The sequence below is a fragment of the Drosophila albomicans genome, chromosome X, assembly GCF_009650485.2.
Source record: "Drosophila albomicans strain 15112-1751.03 chromosome X, ASM965048v2, whole genome shotgun sequence".
In the NCBI taxonomy this organism is placed as follows: domain Eukaryota; kingdom Metazoa; phylum Arthropoda; class Insecta; order Diptera; family Drosophilidae; genus Drosophila; species Drosophila albomicans.
The window spans coordinates 15,391,159-15,403,946 of NC_047627.2; the positions used below are offsets into that span (position 1 = coordinate 15,391,159).

The 12,788-nt window shown below is 35.2% G+C and overlaps 1 protein-coding gene across 1 annotated transcript in view; it reads right to left on the reverse strand.

The window, feature by feature from the left end:
* Positions 1–4,384: 4,384 nt before the first annotated feature.
* The window catches only part of LOC117576671 (activating transcription factor 3), a 59,160-nt gene continuing 50,756 nt past the window's right edge, over positions 4,385–12,788 (reverse strand). The window contains exons 4-5 of the mRNA XM_034261662.2: positions 12,672–12,761; positions 4,385–6,306 (exon numbers count right to left, since the gene is read on the reverse strand). Coding sequence (XP_034117553.1) covers positions 4,621–6,306; positions 12,672–12,761 — 1,776 coding nt within the window. The 3' untranslated portion in view covers positions 4,385–4,620. The remainder of the gene's footprint in view (positions 6,307–12,671; positions 12,762–12,788) is intronic.

The following is a 12,788-nucleotide window of genomic DNA, read 5'->3' on the forward strand; positions in this document are numbered from 1 at the left end:
ATTTTTCTTTTTTTTTTTTTGATTTTGAAGCAGAACATTTATTTTTACATTTTTGCTTTTGTTTTGTTTGTTTGTTTTTTTTGTATGTTTTTATTTGATTTTTTTTTGTATTTTTAAAGAAAATGTTGCCATTTGCTGACAAGTTCTTGTATTGTTTAATAATAAAAAACAAATATTATTATTTATTATTAGTTAGTTTTTAATTTTATATTTAGTATTAGCTGCTTAAAATTATCTAAAAAAAAATATGTAGTTTTTCTTCAAATAAATTTAAATTTATGCAGAATTCTTGCGTTCGTTTTGACATTTTCTTGGATGTTTTTGTTGTAGGTTTTTTTTTTTTGGGGAATTTTGGATTTTTCAATATTTTTGCATTTTTCATTTTTGCGAATTTAATTGTAATTTGTTTTTTTGTTTCATGTTTTTACTTTTAAGTAGAATAATAAATTACATTTGGGTATTACAAATATTAAAAACATTTATAAAGCATTAAAACAGTTAGCTGTGTGTGCGTGTGTGTGTGTGTGTGTAGTTGTGTATCTGTGTCTGTGTGAATGTCAGTGTTATTTTGTGTGTGTGACGCTGTTGTAATTTGGCTTTGAGTTTTGTTTTATGTTTCGTGTGCCTCTCTTTTGTGCTTAAAAAAAAAAAACTAAAAAAAAAATGATTATTTATATTATTTTTCTTTCTTTTTAACAATTGAAATATGTTTATAACAAGCGCATATTAAATATGCAGTTAAACAAAAACAAATACAAATATAGCAAATAAAAAAAATAATTAAATTACAATTGCTTGTTCTCAACTAAATTTAATTGAATTTTTCCGGTATATTTTTTAGGGTATATATAAAAAATATTCTTGCGAATTTCTCTCGAATTTCTTAAGCTCTTTTTTATTTGATTTTTTATTTATTTACTTTTTAAATCGGACAATTATAAATTTATAAATTCTTTAATTTGCAAGAATATTTTTTAGCTTCGGTTTATTCCGAAGTTGTCTCTTTTTTGAGTTGAATTTAAGTTTAAGCGGCAAACTGAAAACGCAAATATTAATTTGCATATATTTTTGCACTTGTCAAAAATATATAAATAATACTTTTGATGCCATTTGTAAATAGATAATTTGAAATTTCGTTTCGGTTCATAGATTTCTTTACTTCATTTTTTTTTTAGCACAGTTTATGGGAGTTTTTCTCTTTTAGTTGTTGTCGTTGTTGTTTGTTTGTTTGTTTTGTTGTCATCATCATTTATGTTTTAAATTTCGTTTTCGGGTAGTTATAATTAATACACATACACATATCATATCATAAATATTTTTGTAAAGAACAATGTATATACTATACGATTGCGATACAGCGAAACTTTCGATTTTTTGTATCGACTATTTTTTTTATTTATTTTTTTTTTTAGTGCGTCCTTTTTGTGTCTGCAGCTGAAGTTTTGCTGATTTTGTTTTTTTTTGTTATACATTTAACAATATGTATGCATATATATTTATTAACATTGTACAGGTACTTCGTAGCGCATTTTGTTGCAACAATGTTGTTGTTGTTCTTGTTGTGATTGATGATATTATTGTTATCGATATCGATATCTGTTGTTGACCAGGATTGTAAAAACTAAAACTATGAGCTAAATGAGAGAGTCGAATGAAGTTACAAAAAGTAAAGTGAGAGAGAGAGATGACAGATGCGCCACTACTAGTCAAAACTGAATGAGAGAGCGAGAGAAACGGATAGACAGACTGAGAACAGTGGGATAGAAAGATATATATAGGGGAATATTGGAAGTGGAAGAGAGATGCAGCATGATCTATTTATAATCTAGACTTATTCAACTGATTTTTTTCTTTTTTCGCTTTCATTGTTTTCGATCAAGCAAAAGTTCAGCTGCAGACACAGAGAGCGCATATACCCGAGCTTAGCTAGGTAGCTAGGGTATAACAAATATGTTTTGTATGTATGCATATGTGAGAGGTATTCTTTATTATAATAAATATGTTTCTTTTTCTTTTTCATTTTCATTTCAATTTTTGTTTTGTTTTTGTAGCCAAATTTTGCACTAGAACGTTTTTTTTTGTTTTGTTGTTTAAGGAATTAACATTGATTACAATTTAACATTTATGTGTTTATTTTCATTTTGTAATTTGTAATTTTGTTTTTCTTGAATTTGAAGAAATGATAAACAAATACACACAAAATATTTGACCTGAGTTCAATTCATTTTCTTTTTAATTTTTCGTTTTTTTTTTTTTTTTGTTTTTTTCGTTTCGTTTCTTGGAAGCTGAAGTAATAATATCATATATATCAGGCAGCAGAGGGTATCTGGGTATATATATATTTATATAGAGTAGAGAGGGCAGAGGGCATACTATATAGTATTTTTTTTTAATATTTACAACAATTTCAATGAACTCTGAAGTTTTTCTTTTTTGTGTTCTTTTTTTTTTGTTTTTGCTTTCTAAAACAATTAACAAATTGTACACAGACAGACGACAAAACCTTTTAGAGAGCCGATCAAGGATCGTAATTTGTAGAGAATATTTATCATTATTATTATTATTATTATTATTTATAGTGTATGGTAGACATGTACAACTACAAAGCCGTGCTCACTAAATGCTACATGTATAAGTATTTATTTATTATGATTATCATACATACATCTTTTTGTGTTGTATATATATATAAATAGTTGCTTTGTAAATATTTTAATCTTTAGTACAAATCGAGGCAATTTTTATTCTGTTACAAAAATAAGAAAACAAACAAATATTTTATCCTTTGTAAAAGGGGCAACTAAAAGGGAAAATACAATATGGAAAAGCACTTTTTTACGATCTCTTTCAGTTAATTGTTTTTTTTTTTTTAGGCCACTTTTTGGTGTTCACAGCTGTTATATATTTGTTGTTGTAGTTCTTGTACACACATCGGTTTATATATATATATATAGTATATATAGAGTTATCTTGAATTCTGTCCAAATATTTTTCTCAAGCGATAAAACACACATACACAAATATTTTTCATTGAATTTTTTTTTTGTAAGTATTTTTTGTTCATTAAATTTAATAAGGCGAATTGTTTTTGTTTTTATTTTTTTTGTATATGGTCAATTTTGTTTTTAATATATATTGTTATATATATATCTATCTTTTTTATTATTTTTGTTTAAGAGCACATTCTAGTTTCGCAAAAAATGTTTAACAAACTTACAAACTAAATTGGTTTTTGTTGCTTTTCAATTTATAAATGTATACATATTAGATTTTTTTTTTTTTTTTTAGTTATCCAGCTTGTAGGTTTTTCAAATTTTTTATTTTTAAGGCAACAGCTTTCAATGTTTCTGGTTCTTGTTCACACAAATATATATATAATATAGTAAATATATAAAGACGAAATTAGACATATACATCAATTACGCATAATGTTAAGTTGTTGTTTTTTTTATCATATTTATCACTGACTAAGTTTTAGTTAAAAAAAAAATATCAAACGTCATCATATCGCATGGTTTTTAAGCTTAAATTTCTTCATTTCATCATCTTCATAATTAATAATTAGATTAATTTGCATTTTTCTTGCTTAGTTGTGTGTTTAATTTTTTTTTTCATAATCTCGCACAAATTGTTGTTTTTTTTTTTGTTTTAAGTTTAACTGGGGATGGGGTTGAGGGGGTGGTGGGTGGGTAAGGGTTGTAACGAAATTAAAATTAATAATTACTGATGCGGCTGTGACTGCCAACAAATTGCCTGTTGCTCGGAATGTTATAGATACACATAAAATATCGATATACATACATACACATATATATAGAGTAAGGCTACAATTTCTATATATATCAAATTTAAGGTTATGTACAAGGTGCTTCATTACACGTCTAAAGATTAGTCAAAAAAAAAAAAATCACGCAAAAAAAATCAAGTATAGTATCGTATAATAATAATATGTATGACTATAATTAATTCATTAAAAAATATCGAACAAAAAGTGCATTTCATTTTTAACGTTTGTTTGTTTTTTTTTTTTCAAATGTTTTTTTTTTTTTTGTTTTTTTGTTTTGATGAGGTAGTCAAGCCACAGAGACACACACACTCACACTCACACACACACACACGAGCATAGACTATCGAGCAATTCGAAGAGGGCAAAAAGAAGAAAGAAGAAGAAAAAGAAGAAATGTTGTGTAGTGTAGTGTAATGTTTTGTTTGTATTCGAGCCAAGAGGGGAAAAGTGAAATAAAAGGAGCTGCTGTTGTTGTTGTTGTTGTTGGAAGAACTTGGATATTTGCTTAGCTGTGTGTGTATGTGTAGATAGATGTTTCAAAAAGCTGATCGATAGCTGCTCGTCACTCACACTCAAACACACACACACATTCAAACACACACACACACACACACACACTTTTTGTGCTCTGCCTAGCACCAATAATCCACATTAGCCCAGTTTGCATCATCCTCCTCCTCTCGCTGTTGCTCGCCTTGTTCAACATGTTGCTGATCGTTTATATGTTGCTGCTGTTGCTGTTGATCGAAGATCAGCAACAGTTCGTGATCGTTAAAGCGTTGCTGTTGCTGTTGGTGTTGATGTCGATGTTGATGTTGATTTTGGGCCCGATCTCACGCCAGGCAACCGCCATTTGTGATAAACGCCGCTGCACCCGTATCCAGATCAACAAAATCGGCCGCATCATCGGTGAGATGCGACAACAGATCGTTCGTATAGCAACTGTTCTTCATCAACAGCAATTGATCCTCCTCGTAGCACGGTGTCATAATGCCACCAATGATGCCGCCACCAACGCCGCCGATGGCACCGATGCCGGTGTGTGGCAAACCGTTGTGAAAGTCCAACAGATGATTGTTGTTGTTGTTGTTGCAGCTGCTGTTGTTGCTGTGATTGCTGCCGCTGTGCACCGCCAAGCTGGCCACACTGGTCATGTTGTTCAAGCTACTCGGATGCACGCTCACCGCATGCTTTGTATCGGGGAATCCCTCGCTCGGCTCAAACAGAAAGCGTTCGGCACTCAAGGCTGTGGTGTAGGGACTCTGTGAGTCCACCAATTCGTTTTTCACAAATTCGATGGCGCTGCTGGTGGGCGTGGTTGCTGGCGGCGGTATCACAACAACATTCGACGTCGAAGAGCTGACAATGTTGCTCGTGTTGCCATTGCTGCTGCTGTGATTGTTATTGCTGCCGTTGTTGTTGTTGTTGCTATTGTTGTTACTGTTGTTGCTGCTGGTATTGCTGTTGCGACTGCTGTTGGTGTTGGTGGGCGTGGTTATGGCTATGGAGAGGCCCAAACCCAAGCTGAGTCCTTCACAATTCGGCACATAATCCGACACCTGTTGACTAACCACCAAATTGCTATTGTTGTTGTTGTTGTTGTTGTTGCTGCTGTTGTCGGCATTGCTGTTGCTGCTGGCGGGATTCATGGTCGACTGTTGTTGCTGCTGTGGCAGACAAAGCGCCTCTTGGGTGGGCGAACTCAAGTAGCCAGCATGCTCGAATTCCTGCGGACTCGGCGATGGCTTGCAATAGCCATTCGGCAACTGTTGCTGCTGCAGCTGATGATGTTGCTGCTGCTGCTGTTGGGCGGCAGCAACAGCTGCTGCCATTGCTGCTGGCGACTTGGAGCCAAACTTGAACGTCGACATGGATGGTATGCTCTGCATATGTTGTTGTTGTTGCTGCTGCTGCAGATGTTGCTGCTGCTGCTGTTGTTGTTGGTGGGAGGTTGGCGTATTGGCCGCGCTGCTCGTTCCTGTTGCCTCGCTGCTGCTGCTGCTGTTGCCACCGCCATTGCCACCGTTGCCATTGCCTACGCCATCCAGCTCCAACTCAGGCAAATACTTGTATGCCGGCGATTGCAGCAACTTCGATGGCAACTGGCAACCACCGCGTTTCACACAACTCGGCGCATGCGCTTGCAACATCTCGAGCAGACGTCGACGATCGGTTTCGAGGGTGCGCACTTGATTCTTAAGCTCCACATTTTGTGTGTCCAGCACTTCGGATTCTTTGATCAGGTTCTGTGTGCGTTCGCGTTTCTTCATGCGGCATTTGGTGGCAGCGATTTTGTTGCGCTCGCGGCGTCGACGGCGACGATCCTCGTCTTCGGGTGTCAGTCCTTTGGGGGCGGATTTCGTTTCGCTATCCTCATCGCTGGACTCTTCGCAATCCTCGTCGCGACGCGAACACTTTGAGTTGGGCTGCTCCGAGCCGGAGCTTGAGTCGCAGGTGGACAACTTGCGTTTGCTCTGTATGGACAGTTTGAGGCCGGCTTTGATCAGCTGCGAACAGGTCTGAAAACAAACCAAGAGAGAACATGAGTTGATTAGTTAACGTCCTTCGGCAAGCAATAATAACGACAACGACACACAAAAGTTGTTTGTCACCAATAGCCAAATTGGTGGTCAAAAAGCCCGTCCAAAGAAGGCATGACAATTGCATAAGACGCCACTGTAGACAAAGAGAGAGACGTATGTGTGTGTTCAGCTGACATTTTGCAGTTGACCCATTTGCCGAAAAGAACTTGCGCCAAGTTCAACGAGATCTCGCGCTCCACTCTTCAGGTAGTTGATGTTGATGATGATGAATCAACAACAAAACACTCGACAACAAAACAGAAACAGAAACAACTCGACAACTTGAACTCAAAACTCATCGTTCACATTCCTGTGCCACACTTCAGAAATGGTTTTCAGGGCAAGGTCCCCAAAATCAACAACAACAAAATTCTACTCAGATTGTCAGCTGCGATTCGCTGTAAATTGGAATTATAACTTCTGAGATTTGCCAACTTTAGCTTGAACTTTAATTTAGGGCTGGGTTTTTTTTTTGGGCCTACCTTTATCAGCAGCAGCGGCATTTGTCGGGGTTTCGCTTTGTGACTTGAGCGCGCGCATAAATTTTCAAAATATTAAAGTGAAAAGATTGAAATCTGTGGCACGCCCAGGACAATGCAAAAACTGACAAACTGACAAACTGCAAAATAAAATACAAAATAAACAAAATACGAAAATACGAAAATAAACTGAAAACTGAATAACAACAAGGCCACAACAGGTTGCAAAAATAAAGACGATCGACCCACTCACCGAGCTTGCAACTCGTTGACGTCCTGAAAGAAGCAGTTGAGAGGTGGGTGGGCAGCGCCTGTCAGCGCCTTTTATGGAGAAGAGTTCGCAGACACAACACAGAGACTAAAGGCGACTAAAGACTAAAGACAACAGATGGTCATCACGTCGACACGTTGTCAACTTTCATTTCAACGCAAAGGGCTGTGCAACGAGTGCATTGAGTGCATGCTGCAGAGTGTTGAAAGCATGCGGCAATTGGAAGTTGAAAGCGACAGCGAAACATTCAAAATAAGTAGCACAAATGCACAAGTTGAGGAAAGAATGAGATGCTTTATAACCGCTAACTATAGGAGGCCAGCGGAATGTATGTATGTAACAGGCAGTTTTGAATGTTAGAGTATATCGATATACCAAATATAACATTCGGTATATTTTAGTCTATTATTTTGGCATGTCTTATTTACTTTGGCCGACAATCTGCCATATTTTGTGCTCTATGGTATATTTTGAATATTACAGTATATCGATATACCAAGTATAACATTTGGTATATTTAAGTATATACCTTTGGCATGTCTTAGATGCTTTGTTTGACAATTTGGCATATTTTGTACGCTATGGTATATTTTGCACGTTATAGTATATTGATATACTAAATTTAGCATTTGGTATATTTAAGTAAATTCATATGCTATATGTGTTTGATGCATTGGTTGACAATCTGGTATATTTCGATATATTATATTTTATATACCAGTATATATATATACCAAATATGACATTTGGTATATTTTCAATATTAATTTGAATACTACTTGAGTGCTACAATCAAACTCAATTTGCAGATCAAATAAAACTATGCATTATATAAAAGTTATTGCCATTAAATCGCTATTAAAATGCCTCTATGCAAATTGAGTAGAAATTAAAACAGAACTAAACCAAAAATGGGGTCAATGCTTAAGTCGTTGAACTGCCATAGCAACAAAAAGTCAACGAAAAACGAAAGCAAAAAAAAAAGAAAAAAAGAAACAAAAATGTATGCACATTGAATTGAATTGAAGAGGAGATTGAAACGCTGATTGAAACAGACGGATCAGAAGTCAGACATAAGCATAGTAAGTAAATTGCAGACTTGTTCAAAAACAACACAACATGAAGATGGTAATTGAGGCAAAGCTTGCTGCTGGTTGCCTGCCTGCAACATGTTGAAGAGTCGGTAGCTGAAACTGAAGCTGAAGCTCAATGAGAGCTCATTGAAGTGACTCGACTCTCTACATACGCAAACATTAAATATCTCAGTCTGCCCATCATCATCATCATCGTGAACATTGTCATTATCATTATCATCTTTATCATTTTTTTTTGCGCTTTTGTTTTTGTTTTTATTTTGTGTTGTCTGCTCGAGAAATTGTTCGAATGCCACTGTCGAATAGCTGCCCAGCCCCTGAACGCGCCCTTCTTGATTTCACAGTTTTGTTTTTTTGGTGTTTTTAGTTGATTTTTTTTTTTTGGTTGGGGGATTGCTCCAACAGTGCATTGTTTCATTTTAAATTTTAGGCACGCTGCCTTTTTTATTTATTGACCCAAAAAGCAGATAAATAAATTTTCAGTGAGGGAGAGAAAAAGCACCACGCATAATCATAATAATCGCATGCGCCAACGAATCGACGTCTACGTCGTCAAGCGACTTGAGACTTGAGTTCGGAATATATTCGACCGACCGACCATATGGTCAAAAAAGCACACACACAAAAATTGCGTTGCCTTCAACTCGTAGACTTCTACTTGTTTTCAATTTTCAATACATTTCAGTGTCAGTTTCAGCAAGACAAATTTGGGTTGCATTGGGTGAGGGAATCTCCCATAAATTATGCATATATCAAATGCGAAGCAAGAAGAAAAGATATGTGTGGAAAGAACGCGAAAGATTTGCTGCTATAGAAATGAGATAAAAGAGATAAAAATCGCAGCTAATCAGTTAAGATAAGATAATACAATGAAATTGGCTAAAAGGTGAATTTATTGCGAAAGAGATGTGAAAATAAAAGTTTAGATAACATCAAGAACTACAGCTAGAATAATCGGGAAAAAATAGGAATATTAAAGAAAAGACATAGAAGAGAAAATCTAATATTCAGATTTTTGTAAAGTATTTTTTGAAGCATGAAAAATAATTGGAAAAAGTGAAGCCAAACTTTATCATTGAGAACGCGATCTTGAACTTGGATAAATACTTTTTTGATGAAGTTGAAGTTCTTGCAAGTTGAGTCACTAAAAAGTTAAGGGAGATTCACAGCAATTTCAACACATCGAGTAAAGAGTTTAGAAAGCGTTTGAGTTATGCTGATGCAAAGTTAAAGATAAAGATGCTATGCGAGTGAACTACCCACTTGAGTGTTTCCAAGTGTACGAGTTCAGTATGCAAATAAACAACAGCAACAACAGCAACAATGAAAACAACAACAGCGATAACAGCTACAACAAATTGGCCAAACAATTTAAGATATGAATGTATTGCAAGCCTTTCTTTGCACTTTGCTTTTGTTGCAATTCGCGTTGACAACACACTCGACTGTAGCTGTTTCTAAAGAGTTTATATATACATATGTATATTCAAATGTGTGTGTAATGAGTGTGCGTGTGTGTATGTGTAATGTTTGCTGAGCAGCGCCCAAAAGTCAAATTTCACACGAATCGTCTCGCAAATTTGCATCTTTTTATTTGGCACCGCATTTTGTTTGTTCGCTCGTTTGCCACATTTCTCGATATCTACACACTAAAATACCACAAATGGGGTATGCTCGACTAGTGCTGCGACAACTGTGATACACTACGTATACTTAATATATATATACCCTGATAATCTGATATAGTATTTTGCACACTATGGTATATTTTGCACTCTGTGGTATATTTTTGATTGAGTACTGTATCAATATACCCTAAACAGCCTTCGGTATGTTTTTAATATTTTTGCGGGTATATTAATTTGGTATATTTTAAATTTAATACCGCACTATTTTGATTTTATTCGAAATAAGTAGCGGGTATCTCTTAGTCTTAGTCGAGTGTGCTCGACTTCTTCCTTTTTTTACAGGGTATTTCTGTGTGCATTACTTTGCAATCTTATTTTGACTTTTGCCTTGCTCCAACTTCATCAATATTTGCCATTTTTATAATTTGCTCTGCGTTTTTCCGTTCTCTCTGCATTTTGCGTGCAAAATGAATTTATATTTTTTTCCTTAAACATTTGTGCAAATATTTGCGCAAAGCAAATAAATGAATGTGGAGAAAAACAAGCACACACACACATAATATAATGCAATAAAAGCTTCCTTCATGCAAAGCAAATGCTTTTTTGCAACAAAATTATAAATGTTGTGCGAATATTTTGGGAGGAAAATGTTGTTTGAAATTTATGTGAAATTTGTTAGAAAACAAATTGAAAAGTGTTGGACTGTCGGGTAATTAAAACGTTCAATGCGGCCGCTCAATGCCCATAAATTCGTTTTGTAGTAATAATCATAAATCAGACACACACACACACATACACGCATGCACACCTACAGCTGGCAATTAGTGCAGCAGATTCATATGTGTATCGCAAATTGTATCTGTTGGATGCGTTGCCGCCTGGAGCTAGTCGCATTGGCATTTAATTGCACCGCGTGGCAAATGTTATTCATATGCATTAATCGCACTTCCCCCCGCACCTGTCTCATAGATACTCTGCTGCTACGTGCCTCATTAAGGCCAATGTCAGTCAAGTGATGCTTTTGTACAGATGCATTTGCATAGCTATAGCGAGAGATACTTTATTCAATTTCTGTTGAAGTGAAATCAATTCTGGCTGCGTTTGAGTTTTGCAATTGAAGCGTCAACAGCACAGCACAGCACACAGCAGAGAAAAACGCCCACGAAATAGCGTCAAAGCCAAAGCCAAACCAAAGCCAAAAGCCTGACCCAACATTGGAGATTGTGGAGGCGTTAGAATTGTGGCGGATGCCAATGGCCAATGGCCGGGGTACTGTTAGTTTGGCGACAGAGGGCGACAAAGCGACAACTCAAAGCGAGCGAGAGAGAGAGAGAGAGTGTGAGAGAGGGACGGACAATTGCGTGGGCAGCGAATGTGCACATCGCTGTCGCTTTGGGGGCGCTGCGTTGGCGTCAACATGCAACTGGACGTCGCCAAAAAAAAAAAAAAAAAAACCATAATACAAAAAGCAAAGCAACAACAATCGACGTCAGAGTCGCGAGTCATCGCGCTGCAGCGATTGTCAATTTCAATTGAAAGCGAAAACTGTGCTGTAAGCACAAAAAAAATGCATTTCACAGAGGAGCATTGATAGTAGACATAATAATCAGAAAAGGCATCGAAAGAAAGCTGAGCTGAAGAATGCAGCAAGCAGCTCGATTGAAAGTGAAATTGTAGCAGCTGTTCATTTGAAATACGTTTTTTTTGCTTAATTGGAGTTTAGTTAATTACAAATTGAAAAGTAAAACACTTCTTCAAATATACCAAATTAATATAACGAAAAATACTAAAATATATCAAAGGCTTTTTTCGATATATGCACATACATATATAATACCGCTGTCAAAAATAGTCTTTGGTATATAAGTATATTTTTCGGTATATTTTAAGAATAATAGTAGAGTTCCCATTTTGAATAAAGGCAAAATGCTGCAGTATTATTCCCTAAAATATACCAAAAAATATACTTAGATACCAAACACTATTTTTGACAGCGGTATTATTCTTTAAATATACCAAATTAATATACCGAAAAATACTAAAATATACCAAAGGCTTTTTTCGGTATATCGATATATATACATACATATATAATACCGCTGTCAAAAATAGTCTTTGGTATATAAGTATATTTTTCGGTATATTTTAAGAAAAATAATACAGATCCGATTTTGAATAAAGGCAAAATACTGCAGTATTATTCCGTAAAATATACCAAAAAATATACTTATATACCAAACACTATTTTTGACAGCGGTATTATTCTTAAAATATACCGAATGAATATACTAAAAACTACTAAGATATATTCAAGTCTATTTTTGGTATATAAATATACTAGTACTACATTCTAAATATATAATACAAAATATACCACATAAAATATTCCCTATCCGAACAACTCAACAAAAAAAGTGTCGAGTGTAAAGTTTAATTTCAGCATATAGCGTAAAGTAGTACAAAGTAATTTGTTTAGTAAAGTTGAATTCTAAATTGAATTTCACTTTCAATTGAAATTCAAATGCAGCTAAGAAACAGCAAATTCATTTCTAAATTCTTTTACGCCACTCAAACGCTTGTTAACAATAAAAAAGCCACTTTATTTAATTGATTGCTAGCTGGCTGCAATTTCAAGTTTTAAACTTTGAAAGGTGTTTTATTTCGCCAGCTGCTGAAAGTTGCAATTTGAACGGCTTTCAAGAATAGAAATTTGCGATTGAAGTGAAGAAATCGAATGTTGAGGAATGTTTAATTACTTTAAAAGTATTTAAAGTTAAAGTAAATTTGTCTAATTGTGTGGAAGTTTTGAATTTATGAACCGCCCATTTACCTGTTGCACACTGGGCGTGGTCGCTGTGCCCGCTGGCGAATCGAGCGGCGAAGCCGAGCAACTGGAATGACTGCTGTCCTGCGAATGCGACTGAAAGGACAATAAAAAAAAACAAAG